Source organism: Phaseolus vulgaris, chromosome 6, assembly GCF_051622355.1.
Source record: "Phaseolus vulgaris cultivar YP4 chromosome 6, ASM5162235v1, whole genome shotgun sequence".
Classification (NCBI taxonomy): domain Eukaryota; kingdom Viridiplantae; phylum Streptophyta; class Magnoliopsida; order Fabales; family Fabaceae; genus Phaseolus; species Phaseolus vulgaris.
In genome coordinates, this window is record NC_143503.1 from 5,406,188 (window position 1) to 5,423,127 (window position 16,940).

Genomic DNA, 16,940 nt, shown 5'->3' on the forward strand with positions numbered 1-16,940 from the left:
AAAAGTGTCTACTAAAGGAAGTTGTTAGTTGTCAGGAGTTGAGTTTAAGAAAAAGTACAATTTTTCGTAAATTAAGAATCAAAAGTTTTTTTTTACCTTTGAACAAAGAATTTGAGCTAAAGAAGATATACAATAAATTTAAATTGATAATAAAATATCAAAGTAAGAAGATTAAGAAGGAGAGAGAAAGAACAATGAAGGTTCATTCTATGCAATAGTGGTTACATCTAATTTTTCATCTATACCAATCAAGCTCTACATTGTAAACTTAGTTTTACAAATGCTCAACAAAATAGTAAAAGAAAAAACACACAAGAACTTAAGTGTTTTAACTCTGCAAAACTTTATTTCACATCTTGTAACATCCTATTAAAACTAACTTTGGAAACCTTATTAAAAGTAACCATACAAACACACACAAAAAAACACAATAAAAATAAGAATAATATCACCTAAACAAAGATAAGAATACTAGTACTAACATACACCCAGGTGAAAAACTTTTTTTTCCCTTTAATATACTCTGATCATGTTTTGCTTAAAAACCGTTCCAAGATTCTCTTTCAAAAGTAGAAAATGATTTTTGAAAGATAAGAATTGATTTTTTATTTATTTTGATTTTGAAATAGAAAGAAATATGTAGAATTACAATTTTGAACATTTTAATTAATTAAAAATTCTCTAATAAATTAAAATAAATTTTTAAAGGAACCATCGATGTTTGATTAAAACTTTATTTTTAATATTTTAAAATAACTTGAAAGTGATTTTAATCGATTAGTTCTTTGTTATTTTAATGATTTTAATCAATTCAAAGCATAAACGAAGCATTAAGTATTTTAATCATTAACAACTCAGTTCAATTTATTAAAGCAGAAAGATCAAAACACACACTTAGCATTAAGTTATTTCAATCAATTGAAAAATTAATTTATAATTAAAATAGAAAAAATAGAATTGCTCAAAATTTTAACTGATTTTAATCAATTGATTTGATTCTTTAATCAATTAAAATGTTTCTTAGCATTAGCAAGCTAACTAAAAACACTTTTTAATCAATTAAAATATTTTCTATTGCCAAGAATAATTATTTGTATATTAAAATGAATTAAAAACACATTTTAATTAATTAAAAAGTTGTCTATTGCCTAGAATAATTCTTTGTTATTTGAGAGAGTTGTTAAATGCAATATTATGTCAATTCAAGGTGTAGAAAACTCGTAACATTCATCCTACGCATTATAGACCATACAAAAACATTCAAGTCTTCATGAATCATGATAATTTTTTAAGTGTTTTTTCAAGTGTCTTCAAGAGATCTTCAAATATCTTTGATCTAACATGAAAAAATAGTTCAATTCATTAAATAATGTGATCATAGATTCAATAAACTTCTTCTATTTGAGGAAGACAATTCAATGATATACTCTATTTGTGAAGAATTGAGACAATATCGATGTGAAAATGGATTAATCCAATTTATTTTTTTACGGGTGAAGTGTTGAGGGATGACATATTGTTGAAGAAATTTGAAGAAAGGAAACTAGAAATTCAAGTGTATGAACCAAGAATGAAAAATGTATGATACACACTATTAACATATGAGGTAGAATTAGAGTTCCATCTTGGTTACTTTAATGCAAAATTTTAAGTCAAAAAACATAATCAATGGATAAGTGGAAAAATATCAAGAACTAAAAAATTAGTTGAAGTCAAGACAATGTGCGAGTAATATAGAGGGAAAAAATTAAGATTCTCTTATGATCACTTTGATTCAAAATTTAATTCAATTTAGTAAAAGACATAATTATTGAGTGACTAGGCAGATACCAGGGACTAAAAAACAATTACAGTCAACACAATATGTTACGAAACCCTCCATAAATAAAACTAGCCAAGACTATTAACACCAAGAAAAATCTAGAAATAAATTAAGAAACTCTATCTTAAAAATTTAACTCAATTTAACATAATTGTATCTTGAAACTTTAGTGAACTTTGTTTCACATTCTTTATAATCTTACCTTGGTTTCTATCAAATGACCTTTAGATTTGTGTCATTCCAAACTGTTCAGATTGCAACAAGGACAAAAAAATAAACATAGATTGTTCAAACTTGCCATAAATAAAAAAACAATCAAATTTTTGTGGTCTACCACCCATAATTATCCTAGATTACAAAATTGGTGCTCCCAAATTTTGAATGTTTCAATTTGATGTGCAAATCTTTACTGCCAAATTTTGGGTCTAAAAGTTTGAGTAAAAAATGCTCTTTAGTTCCCCATATATCTATAATTTTAACTAGGCAAAATCGTATATGTGTTTGTTGAATTTGGTTCTGTAAAGAAAATGTAAACTTTGTTTCTTTTGAAAACTTTACTATTCTTCAAGATTAACTTTCTTTATCAATAAAGAAAAAGTCAAATTACTAGTAATGATTTTAATAAGAGTTAAAAATACATTTTTTCGAAGTGAATTAATACATATAAATAAGATATTGAATATCAATTTAAGTTGAAAATCTCATGTACAAAATTACCATATTTTATATACCTTAATATTGGTTTGAGTATTAATTTGTACTTACAAATATAATGACCCAACTAAATTATTTAAATTTTTATTATGCATAGAACTTTATGGTTTATTTAATAACTTTTTCTATTATTCAGTCATAAACTAATTATAACAACCAATATATTGTTTACTCTTTAATAACAAGATGTTAGAGTTGGAATTGTTGGTGTTAGAAGGTCCACAAAACCACAAGGGAAATGGAGAGGCTAATTAGAATTGGTCATGCATCAGTGAAGTTTTTTTTCCAATGATGCCCTTCTTGTTCAGGTGTTTTTCCTCTAAGTAAAAATATTACTTAGAACTCCAACTCAAACTACACAATAAAGCAGAGTGATCAAAATAGGAAAGTATCCTATGATAACTATAAAGATGCCACTTTATCAAGAGAAACACTCTCACAACACAAACCAAGAAATACAAAATGTTTATGAGTATTAAATAAAACATAACTATTTATAGGGTACACGTTTTTAGGGTTCAACATTCAAAAAAACAAAAAAGCAATCTTCAATTCTCACATCTATTATACTATGTTATATTCCATAATGTAATTTCTCAATCCATAAAACATTTCAGAAAATTCCAATTTATATAATTTCTGAATTTTTTTTATATATAATTTGTTTTTTTTTGTGCTTTTTTTATTTCTTAAGTGAGTAAAAATATTAGATACTATTAAAAGAGAGAGAGAAAGAAGTGTATATTCACTTTTTTTAAATCTCTCTCTTCAAACAACATTTTCTTCTACCAATAAAACTATTTTAAACGAAAAACAGAAAAAAAAGATTTATTTTAATAATTTTAAAAAATCTCTTTAATATAAATTTAAACCTAAAACTCAAACATTTTTTTATTAAAGTCATTAAACCAAACAACCTAAAGTCATTAAACCTAACAACCTAAAGTCATTAAACCTAACAACCTAAAGTCATTAAACCTAACAACCTAAAGTCATTAAACCTAACAACCCAAAATCATTATATATATATATAAATTATGATGAACTAAATGTTTATCTTATCCAAGAAAGTTAAAGTTTGAAGTGGATGAAGGTGAAATTATAAAAAGTTAAAAAAATAAAAAGAAGATAAAAAGAAGATAAGGGTAATGTGGGTTAAAAAAATGGATTGTGCTATTTAGTTGAACGTTAGATGCATAAAAATGATATAAAGGCATAGACATAGAGAGAGTTTAAAAAAGTGCATGAGATGATGGTGTGTTGTGTTGTGTTCCTCGAAGGATAAGAAAAGCAGAGCAAAGCAAAGGAAGAAGCATCGGGTATTAGCGTGCATCTCCCTTCCAACTTCTTCTTCTTCTGCGACAGAATGGAATAAAATAGTTTCAATTGGAATTAGGTTTACAAAATTAGGATTAGGTTTAGGATTAGAATTAGGGTTTGTTGGATTTTGAGTGAAGAGATGCAGGTAGAGGCATCATGGGGGAGGGTGGATCAATGACTAAGCGCAGCAGCGGCACCAGCTGCCTTCACAACCCTCTCGCTCTTCTTCTCCGATCCTTTCACGGCATGTCTTGCATCGAATACCGATTCCGATCGCCGTTCGATTCCTATGCCGTCGCTTGCGAGGCCTTTTCTGAACCTCACCCTCTTTGATATTTCACCCCTTATCTCTCTCTCTCTCTACCCTTTTCTCTCCTTCTCTCTCTCTATTATTATCCATCTATCTTCGCGCCATGGCCTCTTCCCACGTTCTAGAAAAAGACCCCACCTCCAGATACGCGCGGGTGCGTTACCTTCTTCTTCTTATTTTCATTGTTTGTTTATTTGTCGCCTTCTTTAAACGATGTTCGTTTCCTTATTTTTCAGTATGATGAGGTGCTGGGGAAAGGAGCCTTCAAGACTGTGTATGTATCCCTCTCCGACTCATTCCTGTGGGGATTTTATTGCTTTGTTGTTGAATTCTTTCAATGTTGTTTTTTGATTTTGAACGAGGGCAGATACAAGGCGTTTGACGAAGTGGACGGAATCGAGGTTGCGTGGAACAGGATCAGCGCGGAGGACGTTGTGCAGACGCCGCAGCAGTTGGAGAAGCTGTATTCGGAGGTTCACTTGCTCAAGACCTTGAAGCACGACAATGTAATCAAGTTGTACAATTATTGGATCGATGATACCACCGCCACTGTCAACATGATCACCGAGTTGTTCACCTCCGGGAGTTTGAGGCAGTTCAGTTTTCTTATTTTCGTACACTAGTTCTTTTCTTGTTCTGACTCTTTCGTTTTTATGGTTTGGTTGAATTGATTTTCTTGATATTCTCTCCCTCGTCTGTTGAATGTAATTGTTTGATCTAAACAAGTGCCTAAGGTAATCTGAATCACGTATTTACATTGAGACGATTGTCTTGTTCTGATGATTTGATCCGGTAGATGTAATTGAGATGTGTGCCAAAGGACATTCAAATGTTGTTGTTGTTGTTGTTGTTTTCTGTTATTGATTTTCTGACTCTCAAAGGGACCAAGCTTTTTGCTTTCTTTTTCTCATGAGCTGAGTTAGTTGAATTCTCCCTATGAGATAAGTGATGTTTTATTTTCAGTTTCGTAGAGTTGATTTTGATGACATTATTTTCCGCTGTTAAATGTGATTGGCATGGGAGCCCATGCTCATCTGAATCACTTGTTTACGTTGAAACATGTTTTTTTTTTGTTAGAAAATGCATGCATTTGATATTCTAAAAAAATAGGGGTTATGCCTTTGTGCTTTCCTACTTTTGTGATTATTCTATTCATGTGGCTCTCGCCTGTACAGGTACCGGAAGAAGCATAAGAATGTGGATATGAAAGCCATCAAGAACTGGGCACGGCAGATTCTCCGTGGGTTGTGTTTTCTGCACAGTCAGACTCCTCCTATCATTCACAGGGACCTGAAATGTGACAATATTTTTGTCAATGGGAATAGTGGACTGGTTAAGATTGGAGATCTTGGATTGGCTATCGTTATGCAACAGCCTACTGCCCGTAGTGTCATCGGTAATATAATAGATTGACTAGTGATCTACTTCTGGGGTTATTTCTCAACGAGACCTTGTAAATTAAACAGATGACAAACATTTTTAATCTTGCTTGGTGCAGGTACACCGGAGTTCATGGCCCCAGAGCTTTATGAGGAGGACTACAATGAACTTGTTGACATATATTCCTTTGGTATGTGCATCTTGGAAATGATCACCTGCGAGTACCCGTACAGTGAATGTAAAAATCCAGCTCAGATATATAAGAAAGTTACCTCTGTGAGTCTGCTTCACTGGAGTTCGTTAAATATTTCATGTCTTTTTTTATTTTTCTCTCGTTTTTTAATTATTTATTTATTTATATATGCTGCGGTTTATCTTGTTTTTTAGTTATTACTCATGCATTTGTTTTTTTTTTTTTTTAATTTTCAGGGTATAAAGCCTGCTGCTCTTGCTAAAGTTAATGATCCTGAAGTGAAGCAATTCATAGAGAAATGTCTAGTTCCAGCATCACTGAGACTGTCGGCATGTGAACTACTGAAGGACCCATTCCTTGCAACTGAAAACGCAAAGGAGATCAATCATGATATACTGCAGCTGCCAAATAGTCCTCAAACCAAATTGGTGAACCCACCAATGTGCAAGCCTCATCCCATGGAGATAGATTCTAACTCCAGGCGTAGCTCACCTGGCTCGTCTGTGGGAAGAACTGATGAAACTTCTCAGGTTTCAACTTTTGATCTTGTGAGGATGACTGAGAATAACGAATTTAGGCTAAGAGGGGAGAAAAACGCTGAGAGCACAATTTCACTTACACTGCGAATTGCGGATGCACGTGGTGAGTGATGTTTGGACATATCTTCTTTTCCCCTTTTAATGTGTGGTATATGCTTGTTATGAATACTTAGTATATATGTGTGTAGGTGGAGCAAGGAATATCCATTTTCCATTCTACATCGATTCTGATACAGCAATTTCCATTGCTGAGGAGATGGTGGAACATCTGGAACTCACAAATGAGGATGTATCTGTCATTGCAGAGTTAATACAAGACATGATTGTTAAGCTTTCGCCCAACTGGAAGCCCTTGTGTGAGAACCTCTCGTCTGGGACAGATCATTTGTACAGGACTTCTTCAGAAGCTCAGAATGATGAACAGTTGAGCTGTCATTGGCCACTACAATCAAGTGATTACGACATGAAGACGATGTATGAGGATCTGGTTCGTCCAGGGCCTGTGGATGGAGGTTACCAGGAGAAACAAGAATCTGTTATGTCCGATATATCAGCAGAGTGTGGGATTACGATTGCCTCAGATTCTAAAGATGTGGAACCGGACATTTTTATTTTTGATGAATTCTGGGAGGGGTTCGATGTATTCAATTCCAATTCAGATGACAGGTTTAGTGGGCAAGAGGATGGACAAAAGAATCAATCAGAGAACTCAGCAGGCTCTCTGATCAATTCATGTTGCAGCCCATCCAAAAACTTCGATATGTCAAGCACAAGTTCTCTTAATCTAGTTGACAAAGACCCTTCAGACGAGCTGCAGTTGGAGCTTGAAGCAATAGAAACACAGTATCAACAATGCTTTCATGAGCTAGTGAAGATGAGGGAGGAAGCTATAGAGAATGCAAAAAGGAGATGGATAACAAGGAAGAAAATACCGGCTACTTGATGCATTAGGGTGATTTTGTTTGATTGTTTTGTTTTTTAATATTTTTTGGCATTCTTTAACAATTGCTTGTACCTTTTTTTTTTTCTTGTTGGGTATGGGATATATGGCTTACATATTTTTCTAGATATACTATTTTATTGGTGACGCAATAGAGCTAGTTTTTTTATTATTTACGTTGTGAATACATACATAATATCAATTTTTGATCAATTATGTACATGCACGTTACGTGCTCATTTGTTGACCTTCTCAGTTATTGATAATGCAATAAGTAAAATAAGTTTTCTAAACACGTCAGATTCACACGTCAAATTCACAGTTGATTATTATAATTCTTTATTCCCAAAAGTACCTATCTAAATCTAAATTAACTTTTAAAAAACCATGGCTCAAATAAAAAATATCAAAGATCTATAAATAGTACTATTTTATTAAACTTAATGACTTGTTTACTTAATCCACGATTAATAAAATTTTTAACTGACTTTCTTCATTTTGTAGATTGTATATACATTTGCTTTATATAGAAATCTTGTATTCTTGGTCACAGTGGTTTTCTCTCTCAGATTTGGGCTGAAAGAGTATTTGCTATATTTCTATATAAATTAAGGGTGGTGATACTTTTAACACACCTCTACATTCAAATAAATACACTCTAATAAATTATTATTTTAATTATATTTATTTTATTTTTTAATTTAAAATATTAATTAACGTATGTACATTTGTCCTTAAATTAATATTTAACATTCAGTTATTGAAATAATAAACATTATTATTAAACTAACGAAAATATAGACGATATAATCAACATAACAAATATCATACGAAATCATAACATATATATATATATATATATATATATATATATATATATATATATATATATATATATATATATATATTTCTTAATGGGAAACCAAATAAAGATCGGTATAAATGATATTTTAAAAATACAAAATATATATATATATATTTTTAATTAATTAAAATATTATATTATAAATTTATAGTTCATTTTAATAAATATAAATACACGATAATAATAAAAATATTAAATTATTTCTATAATATCATTACTATATATATACTTATATTATGTATTAACTATTGACAATAGTATCATTATCAAATATAATATGTATCAACATATTTAATTGTCAATCGGTTACACATAAGTTTATAATAAATTAGAATATTAAACATAAATTTATTGTTTATTTTAATAAATATATTTTTATTTATATAATTTATAATTTTGTTTAGAAAATTATTTTAAATTTATAAAAATGTAACGATAAAATAATACAATTATATTAAAAAATGTTAGAAGGTTTTTTAAAATTTGGATCAAAATACTATTATAAAACAACAATGAAGTATATTTTGTAATATCTGTGTCAAAATATCAGCATAGTATCTCTTTCATTGAATAAAAATAATTAATTATAAATATATATAAAGTTAAAGACAACTTTTCTAGTACAATATGAATTATTTATAATATTTAAAATAGCCTTTCCAGACTTTTAATATTTATAAATATAGTTCTATAAATATTAATAATATATAGTTATTAAAAATCCGTAATAAATTGCTTGTATAATATATATACTAGTATGAATTCATTTGGTGAAACAAAGTTATTAAAACAAATAATTTATCTTTCAAACATTAATATAATTTATTTTAGAATTATTATGAAGTAGAAAATTAATACTTTTCAAAATATGTTTCGTATTTTCATATAAAAATTTAAAAACAAAGTTTGTTGAGATAAAATGAATTTATTGGTAAAAAAATGTTTATTGAAGATTTTTCTTATTACTAAGAAAAAATAACATAGAAACATTTTCTCTTATCCAACATATAATTTTAATATTTAAGTCATCAATAAAAAAATTGTATTAAACAAATTCAAATTTATTTCATAATTATATTAAGACAATTACGTCATTACTTGCAAATCACTAATTTTGATTTGTAACCAATAGTATAAAACTAAAAAAAATAATATAATAGTGAAAATAAAAAGAATAAGATTTGAGAAACTCCCGTAACAAATTTTAAGAAAACATCTATTTTCTAATCTCTTTCCTCTCTTCCGCAACAATTTTGTATTGGGATGGAATGCAGTCATTCTCTTCCGTCATCGACGTCCACGTAAACAATGACACAGTGGCAACATACATGGATGCGCGTTTGACAATTGTGGGGTAGATTGGAGCTTTGTGCCTGTGCAAAAATCTGAATACTAGTGAGTTTTTGTATTCAAGCAATGCTGAAGTTTGGGATATTTTGCTTCTCTTTCTTCCTCCTCTTCCGCCTCCACTTGCTGTACGAAAATGATAAGCAAAGAAAAAGAAAAAAAGATGAGGAACACTAACGATTAAAGAATCAGAATTTAGAAACAACTCGCATTGATTCATTAGAACACAATAAACAGAAATGACATTGATTTAATAAGAAATATATCCAGATTAGCTAGAAAGAAAAAAAAACTGAGTTTTTGTGGGTTTACCATCTTTTGTTCCTTTTTTGTTTCGGTCTCTCTTTTTCTCACAGTTTTCTTTTGCTCAGTACCTTTGTCCGAGAGAGTCATCAAACCACATTCCAATCAAAGTTCAATTTGACTCATTTTTCTTTTAAATAAATGTAGTGCACCTCTATCAAATAGTTTTTTTTCAAATTTAATATCAACTCATTTTTTTTTTTAGTTTTCAGTTTAAGTAATTATAAAATGATGAAATAACCAAAATAAAATAATAAAATGAAATGTTGATATATGAATAAAAGGGAAAAAAAATGTGTGCACAAAAAATAGTTAAGAAGAGAATCTCCTTTATATATAGGTATAGAAGTGTATTTTATTTGATTTTGATTCACAAATTTAAAGGGTCAAATGAGTCTTTGTGGATCCGGTTTAACCTAAATTAAAAAATCAATTTTTATATTTGAAAGTTAATGTTTATATTAGAAAGTGTAACTGTCGGGTTCGAATGACAGTTAGAGGTCAACACCCGGTCAAGGCCGACCGACACAACCGAATTCATTATGCCTAAACAGAAGATTAACAAGACTAATTAGTGATCAAACATTAGGTAATACACACTTAACCATGGTCCAAAACCTTAATCCAGCCCAAAAAAAAGGGCCCATGATAATCATATAAAAAGACACAAATTTCAAGAATAAGGTACGCCATCACTTGGGCGTCGGAGTGCCTTTTGCAGGTACCATCCGAGCTTGCAACTCACGAGGACGAGAAGCAAAGGAGTGAAATGAGAGCATGAAGACCATTTAGAGAAGAAGGGAAGAGAGACAGACCAACCGACCGAGAAGGAGGACAATCATTCTCTTGGTTACAACCCCGTTTAAGAACAATTGGCGCCCATCATGGGACCGAGAGAATTTGAAGGAGGAAGAAATCAGATGGTATCAACTAGAAGCATGGTGAATGAGATAATGTCGGGAGCTGAGCAGATGGTGCTGTTGATGTCTCTGCAGAGGGAGATGAATGAGATGAGGAAGAAGAATGAAGAGGAGATTCTAGCTCTCCTAAAGGAAAATGAAGAAATGAAGAAGAAGCTGACCGAGGAGGGTCCATCTGGTGGACCGAACAACCTTGCGGGAAAGTCCCAAACGACCCCAACTAACACTAAAACTGCCAACTCATACCAAGAAGCCGAGGACGAGTCATACCTGAACTAGTCGTTTTCCAAGTCTGACACTTTGGATATATCCCGAAGACACCCATTCACTGGTTACGTGATGGGGCGCAACTACCGCTCATGTGTAAGAGGCTAAACATATATCGTTACAATGGAACGACCGATCCTGATGAGCACATGGACGTATACACTACTCACATGAGTTTGTATACCTGGGACAGTTCCTGTGTCGAGTGTTCCCAACCTCGCAGAAGGGAGGAAAATTGAGTTGGTTTACGAGACTCCCCCGTACTCCATTGACTGCTTCGAGACCCTGGTGTCCAAGTTCGGAACACAACCTCACATCCATCGCCCTGATCAACATCAGACAAGAGAAAGGACAATCTCTTAGGCTGCTCATGGAGAGGTTCAACAAGGTGACCTTGAACATCCGGAACCTAAGTCCAGACGTGACCATGCATCATATGGTCATGACCCTTCGACCAGGGTCGTTTGTCAACCGTTTATGCAAGAAGTCGATAGCGAACCTAGATGAGCTCAGGCAGAAAGCATCTAAGTACATGCAACTTGAGGAGCTGAGAGAGTACAAAAGTCAAGCAAAGACTGAGGCAAGCAGGGAGAAGGGGAAGGAAAATGAGAAGGAACGCCCAGGCTGATCTAACGTCGATCGGGCAGATAAGTACAGAGAAAATTAGGGTTCCCGGTTTATGAGGTATACCCCTTTGAATGATGATAGGGGAAAAATCATAGACAAGACCTTAAGTGGCAATCTCATCCCTATGCCCAGAAAGACCATGAGTCCCGACAATGCCGATCCTACATGCAAGTGCAGGTACCATAGGAATATCAGGCACATAACCGAGGAGTGTCAGGCAATGAAAGATAAGATCGAAGAACTTATCCAAGTCGGGTATCTCCGCCAATAAGTGCAATGGGGAAACAGGAATTCAAAACACTCTCCCTCATAAGAGACGAAATGGCCGAACGAAGGGATTACAACCCTCGTCGGTCCAACGAAAATGACCACTGACCCGAGTGTCGAACGAGAAGGGAGGAACTTCCAAGGAGAGATGGAGGTGGAGAAAGAGGTGGTCGAGAGGTCATCAATACGATAACTAGGGGCTATGCAGGAGGAGGCAACTCCAACTCGGCAAGGAAGAAACATCTAGAGCATTGCAGCAAGTGAACGCCATCTCCTTTCAATCGAGACTGCCCCCTATCACCTTCACCTATGAGGATTTCGAAGGCATCAACCCCTCACAAGACGGCTACATGGTCATGACGGTTGACATCGATAATGTTTCCATCATGAAGACGTTGGTGGACCTTTCTTAGATGCATATTCTGGCTATAATTAAACTAGCATGCACTTGAGGGACAAGGATAAAACTGCCTTCATGATGGATGGAGCCAACTACTTCTATGAAGTCATGCCTTTCAGCCTGAAGAATGTTGGGGCTACCTACCAAAGTTTGATGGACAAGCTATTCAAGGGGATGATCGGGTGGAATGTTGAGGTCTACGTGGACAACATAGTCGTAAAGTTGGACTCGTGCGACCAACACGTCAAAGAATTATAAGAAGTCTTCAGAGCTTTAAGGAGAAAAAACATGAGACTCAACCTAGAGAAGTGTGCGTTCAACGTAGAAAGGGGAAAGTTTCTAGGTTTAATGTTAACCCACCTGGAGATTGAGGCTAACCCGAACAACTGTCGAGCCATAATCGAGATGAGAAGCCCTCAGAATGTAAAGGAGGTACAACTACAACAACTCATCGGCTGTCTTACAACCATATCGAGGTTCGTTCCTTAGTTGGCCGAGTGGACTAGACCCATAGTGCAACTCCTTCGAAAGGCGACCAAGTTCAATTGGGATGAAAAATGTGAAGACATATTCCAACAGTTAGATTTCTATCTTCACCGACGGTGATCCAAAAGCCGAGGCCCAACCAAACCATCATCATTTACTTGTCGGTCTCAAAAGAAGCAGTAAGCGCGGTTTTGGTGCAAAAGGTTGACAAAGAAGAGCGTTCAGTTTACTTCATCAATCAAATGCTACACGTAGCCGAGACAAGGTACCAAATGATAGAAAAGGTTTCATTAGCCCTGGTCAAAACATTTTTTCGACCGAGTAGGTCGTATACACCGACGGTTCTTCCAACAAAATGGCATGTGGAGTTGGCGTCGTCCTTGGGAGGGGTGGAGGGACCTCATCCTTGAGCAGGCGCTAAAATTCGAGTTTAAAGCCACCAACAACCAGACTGAGTATGAGGCCATCCTTGCCAGTCTAAAATTAGCATATGACAGGAGAGCTCCCGAGGTAATATGCAAAAGCGACTCCCAATTGGTGGTCGGCCAGATCAAGGGAGAGTTCAAAGTAAAGGAGCCTTTGTTTCAAAGGTATTACCATAGGTATCCAACCTCATTGCTAGGTTTAAAAAGGTAACGTTGGAGCACATCCGACAGGAAGATAACGCAAGGGCGGACACACTGTCTCGGTTGGCCAGGATTAAGAAGAAAAGCCATCACCAGTCTGTCATACAGATTCACCTACGAAACCCCAGCATAGGAGGAGCAGAATGCTTGGTCATGATCGAGGATGACACATGGATGAATACTATCAAAAAGTACCTGGAGCTCGACTTTTACAAGCTAGAAGAGGAGAAAACCTTGAGGCAGTAATACGCTAGGTACACCATGATCGACCAAGACTCTTATAGAATAATGACTGTGCAAAATATGTGAAGAAATGTACTAAGTGTCAAGAGCACGACTAATTGTCCCACCTCAAACCCAAAACACTCCACAACATCGTATCTCTGTGGTCATTCACTGTCTGGGGAATGGATATCATCAATCCTTTCAACCCAGGAAAAGGGTAAACCAAGTTCCTCTTGGTTGGAGTAGGTGGAATGCCATGCACCTCAGATTTTATTACAACTAAATTAATAAAACTTATACACTCTTTCCTCGCCCGTTCGTTTTATCCTTGAGGAGCATTTTCGGTCGGGAAGATTTTAATGAGGCATTTCCCTTATATTGGTTCATTTGAAATGCAAGTTAAATTTTACACCTAGTTGCAGCACTCGGCTCGGCCAAGGATGTTTACCTTAACCGGTAATCCCTCCCGAGACCTGAAGACTCGACTCGGCCAAGGATGCATACCTTAATCGGTAATCCTTCCCGAGACCTAAAGACTCACTCGACCAAGGATGCTTACCTCAACCGGTAATCCCTCATGAGACTCAAATACTTAAAGCAATGAAGAAAAGAATCACAATTATAATACTGATTGAACAAAGGTATCATATTCTCGTCACATCTCAATCATTATGACTTGTTCATTTTTAAAGCAAGAATGAAGGAAAACGACCTATTCATTAATCAAAATAGAGGAGGAGGCAACGCCCCGACCTCGAGGGAAAAAAATACATTAAAAACCAAGACCTACTTGTCTTCGTCTTCAACGTCTTACACGACGACCCTCAGTGCCGAATGTCGCAAGGCTGCAAATTCATCAAAGGCCGCCAGACGACCCTCGACGACATCTTTATTGATGTCGAAGCTACCTTCCGCAGGTGGTCCCATGTAAGTAGGTGCGCCTTTCAGACGATTTGGTTGAAGCTTTCCCTGCACAATAGCAAGGTGTTATCTTGAAGTTGGTCAAGTTCAGCCGCAACCAAGACCCTCTCGGTCTCCAAGAATGAGCATCTGACCTTCAGCTCCTTCATGGCCTTCGTTACCTCCTCCAATTTGGCTGCATTCCTCCTTCCCTTCTCCTCCAACTCAGAACACCTTTTATTGCTCAGCTTAAGCTCAACATCCGCCTTGGCCATCCGAGACTCGAAAGCTAGCACTACATCCAACGATGACTTCAAAGAGCTCAAAGCCTCGACCAACTCATACTCGAGTCGAGGGATTTCTTCAGCCAACCATTGGTTGCCCTCTTCAACAACGAGCCTAGTCAACACCAAAGCCTAAGCCTGCATCTAGAAAGCTACCGAAAACAGGTCCTGGCGGGGGATGGTGACCAACATATTCTCTTCGGTCAGTGTCAGACCGACCTGAACACCCCTTGAAATTTTGGAATTCCCAAGTGGCACTGGAGGAACGGAAGGAGCACCGACTGCAGACATCGAGCCTAGCCAGATAGAAAAGGAATGTGGAGAATGCCTTGGAGTTCCATGAGGCGACCGAGTAGTGGAATCAACCGTCTTCCTTTTCCTTTTATTACTCCCCTCAGTGGGAGCAGTCGCAGGACCAGACGCCCCGATAGTAGAGGAGTTGCCATTTGCAACCGTCTCTAGACTACCCTTGCCCTTACTAAGGGCCTTCACATGGAATATGGTCAACAAGTCAGTCGTCAGGGTAGCCTCTTGAGTCACGATACCCGCGTCAAGGAAAAAGATTTAAGTTAACAATTTCAACTGATCGAGGTGAAGAACAATGCAAACATACCATGAAAATCGGTCCACCGCTGGGACAATTTATGCACAGATAAAAGCTTTCGGGTAGGGAGCCTTCGTGGGAGGTTATCAAATACGGTATAGACCTCCAACTCCTCAGCGTTCGAGGCCGAATGATGCCATTTCTTGAAACGGGTAGGGGTCTTGGTCCAATACAAAGGAAATTTGGACCTATCGGTTTCATAAGAAAAGAATTCCTTACCCTCGGGCTCAACGAAAAACTTAAGGAATTTCCCCTTAAAATTCTTATACGAGGTGGTATAGGGGGCAAAAAGAAATGTTACCCTGCCGACTGATAAGTAACAACCAACTAATGGGGTTGGTTGGGTGGGAGGTTTAGTAATGAAGAAAGGTAGAAGGAGTCGGAGAAAGGCGGAACATATCACATATGAGCCGAAAGGTTTGGTGGAGGCTCAGGTATTAGGGTGAAGTTGGGAAGGAGCAATGTTGAGTTCTCGGAGGACACCCATGATGAAGTCGCCAAAAGGAAGGGCTACGTGTAGGTCTGAGAATAAGAAAGAATAAAGAAAGAAGAAAGGAGCTTCTGAAGGAGACCGACCAATAAAGATGGTATCGGTCAGGTGAGAATAGTCAATAGCTAAAATGTTTTCATCAACATCTGACTTCAAAAGATTATATTTATCTACAAAAGCAGAGATAGAAGACGAATCCCTAAACACGGTGAACCCGGTCACTTTGGGATCAACCCAGTCAATCCTGAACTATGGGATGACTCTTCGGCAAGGTCCGACTGGATGATAACAACTTCCAGATCGTTAACCCTTACTAAAGTTTCCACTAGGGGCAATGATTGAATTGCCTTGACTGACAATGGCTCGGTCGTGGACAATCAAGGGGAAGAGGAGGATGAAGAAGGAGACGAAGTAGAAGACCAAAAACAAGGAGAAGACATGACTAACTCTCGGAATGAATGGAAAACACCTCGCTAGGATGATTAGGTTTTGGGAGTCGGAGCAAACAAGCAGTGAAACAAAGCAATGTGGGACCACTATTTATAGCCTTTGAGGAGAGAGGAATAGTAAAGGTCCCTCTCATCTCAATCGCTGGATCTTCCTTGATCCAACGGTCCACGTCGAATGGGGCCAAAAACCCTAAGCAATGATTACGCACATCACTTCACACGCTCAATGCCACCAACCTCACATCCCGCCTCAGAAAGCGCAATCGTCACAAAGGTTCTTCGAATTCAAATTCATCGAGCCCGGGGGCAAGTGTACCGATTGGGTCCGTACGATAGTTAGCGGTCAGCACTCGGTCAAGGCCGACCGATGCAACCGAATTCATTATGCCTAAATAAAAGATTAACAAGACTAATCAGTGATCATGCATTAGGTAATACATTCTTAACCATGGTCCAAAACCTTAATCTGACCTAATAACAAAAGGGTCTGTGATAATTATATAAATAGGCACAAATTTAAAAAATAAGGTTAGCCACCCTTCAATACTAATAACAATGTTGTCCTAGTTTCAACTCCTGAAAAAAGAAAGATATACTATATATATACATCCCGATTATGTTAATTTGGTAATTAGGTAGATTGAAGAGTGGCTTGAGGTGGG

At 35.9% G+C, this 16,940-nt stretch overlaps 2 protein-coding genes across 2 annotated transcripts; both read left to right on the forward strand.

Annotated features, from left to right (window-relative positions):
* The first annotated feature begins 3,708 nt into the window (after positions 1-3,708).
* Positions 3,709-7,390, forward strand: LOC137830902 (putative serine/threonine-protein kinase WNK10). The gene is given in 8 exon segments (XM_068638302.2): positions 3,709-4,320; positions 4,403-4,440; positions 4,534-4,761; positions 5,342-5,562; positions 5,665-5,822; positions 5,976-6,381; positions 6,467-7,186; positions 7,189-7,390. Coding segments are annotated over 8 exon segments (1,863 nt in total). The 5' UTR covers positions 3,709-4,269; the 3' UTR covers positions 7,230-7,390.
* Positions 7,391-10,992: 3,602 nt separating this feature from the next.
* Positions 10,993-11,548, forward strand: LOC150026282 (uncharacterized). The gene is made up of 2 exons (XM_090303791.1): positions 10,993-11,016; positions 11,114-11,548. The coding sequence occupies exons 1-2, from the start codon at positions 10,993-10,995 to the stop codon at positions 11,546-11,548; spliced, it is 459 nt and encodes a 152-aa protein (XP_090159917.1).
* The last annotated feature ends 5,392 nt before the right edge of the window (positions 11,549-16,940 follow it).

Coding starts and splice junctions, on each gene's coding strand:
- LOC150026282 (XM_090303791.1), top strand. CDS start 10,993: ATGGGGCGCAACTACCGCTCATGT. Junction 11,017..11,113: donor GGCGCAACTACCGCTCATGT/GTAAGAGGCTAA, acceptor TACCTGGGACAG/TTCCTGTGTCGAGTGTTCCC.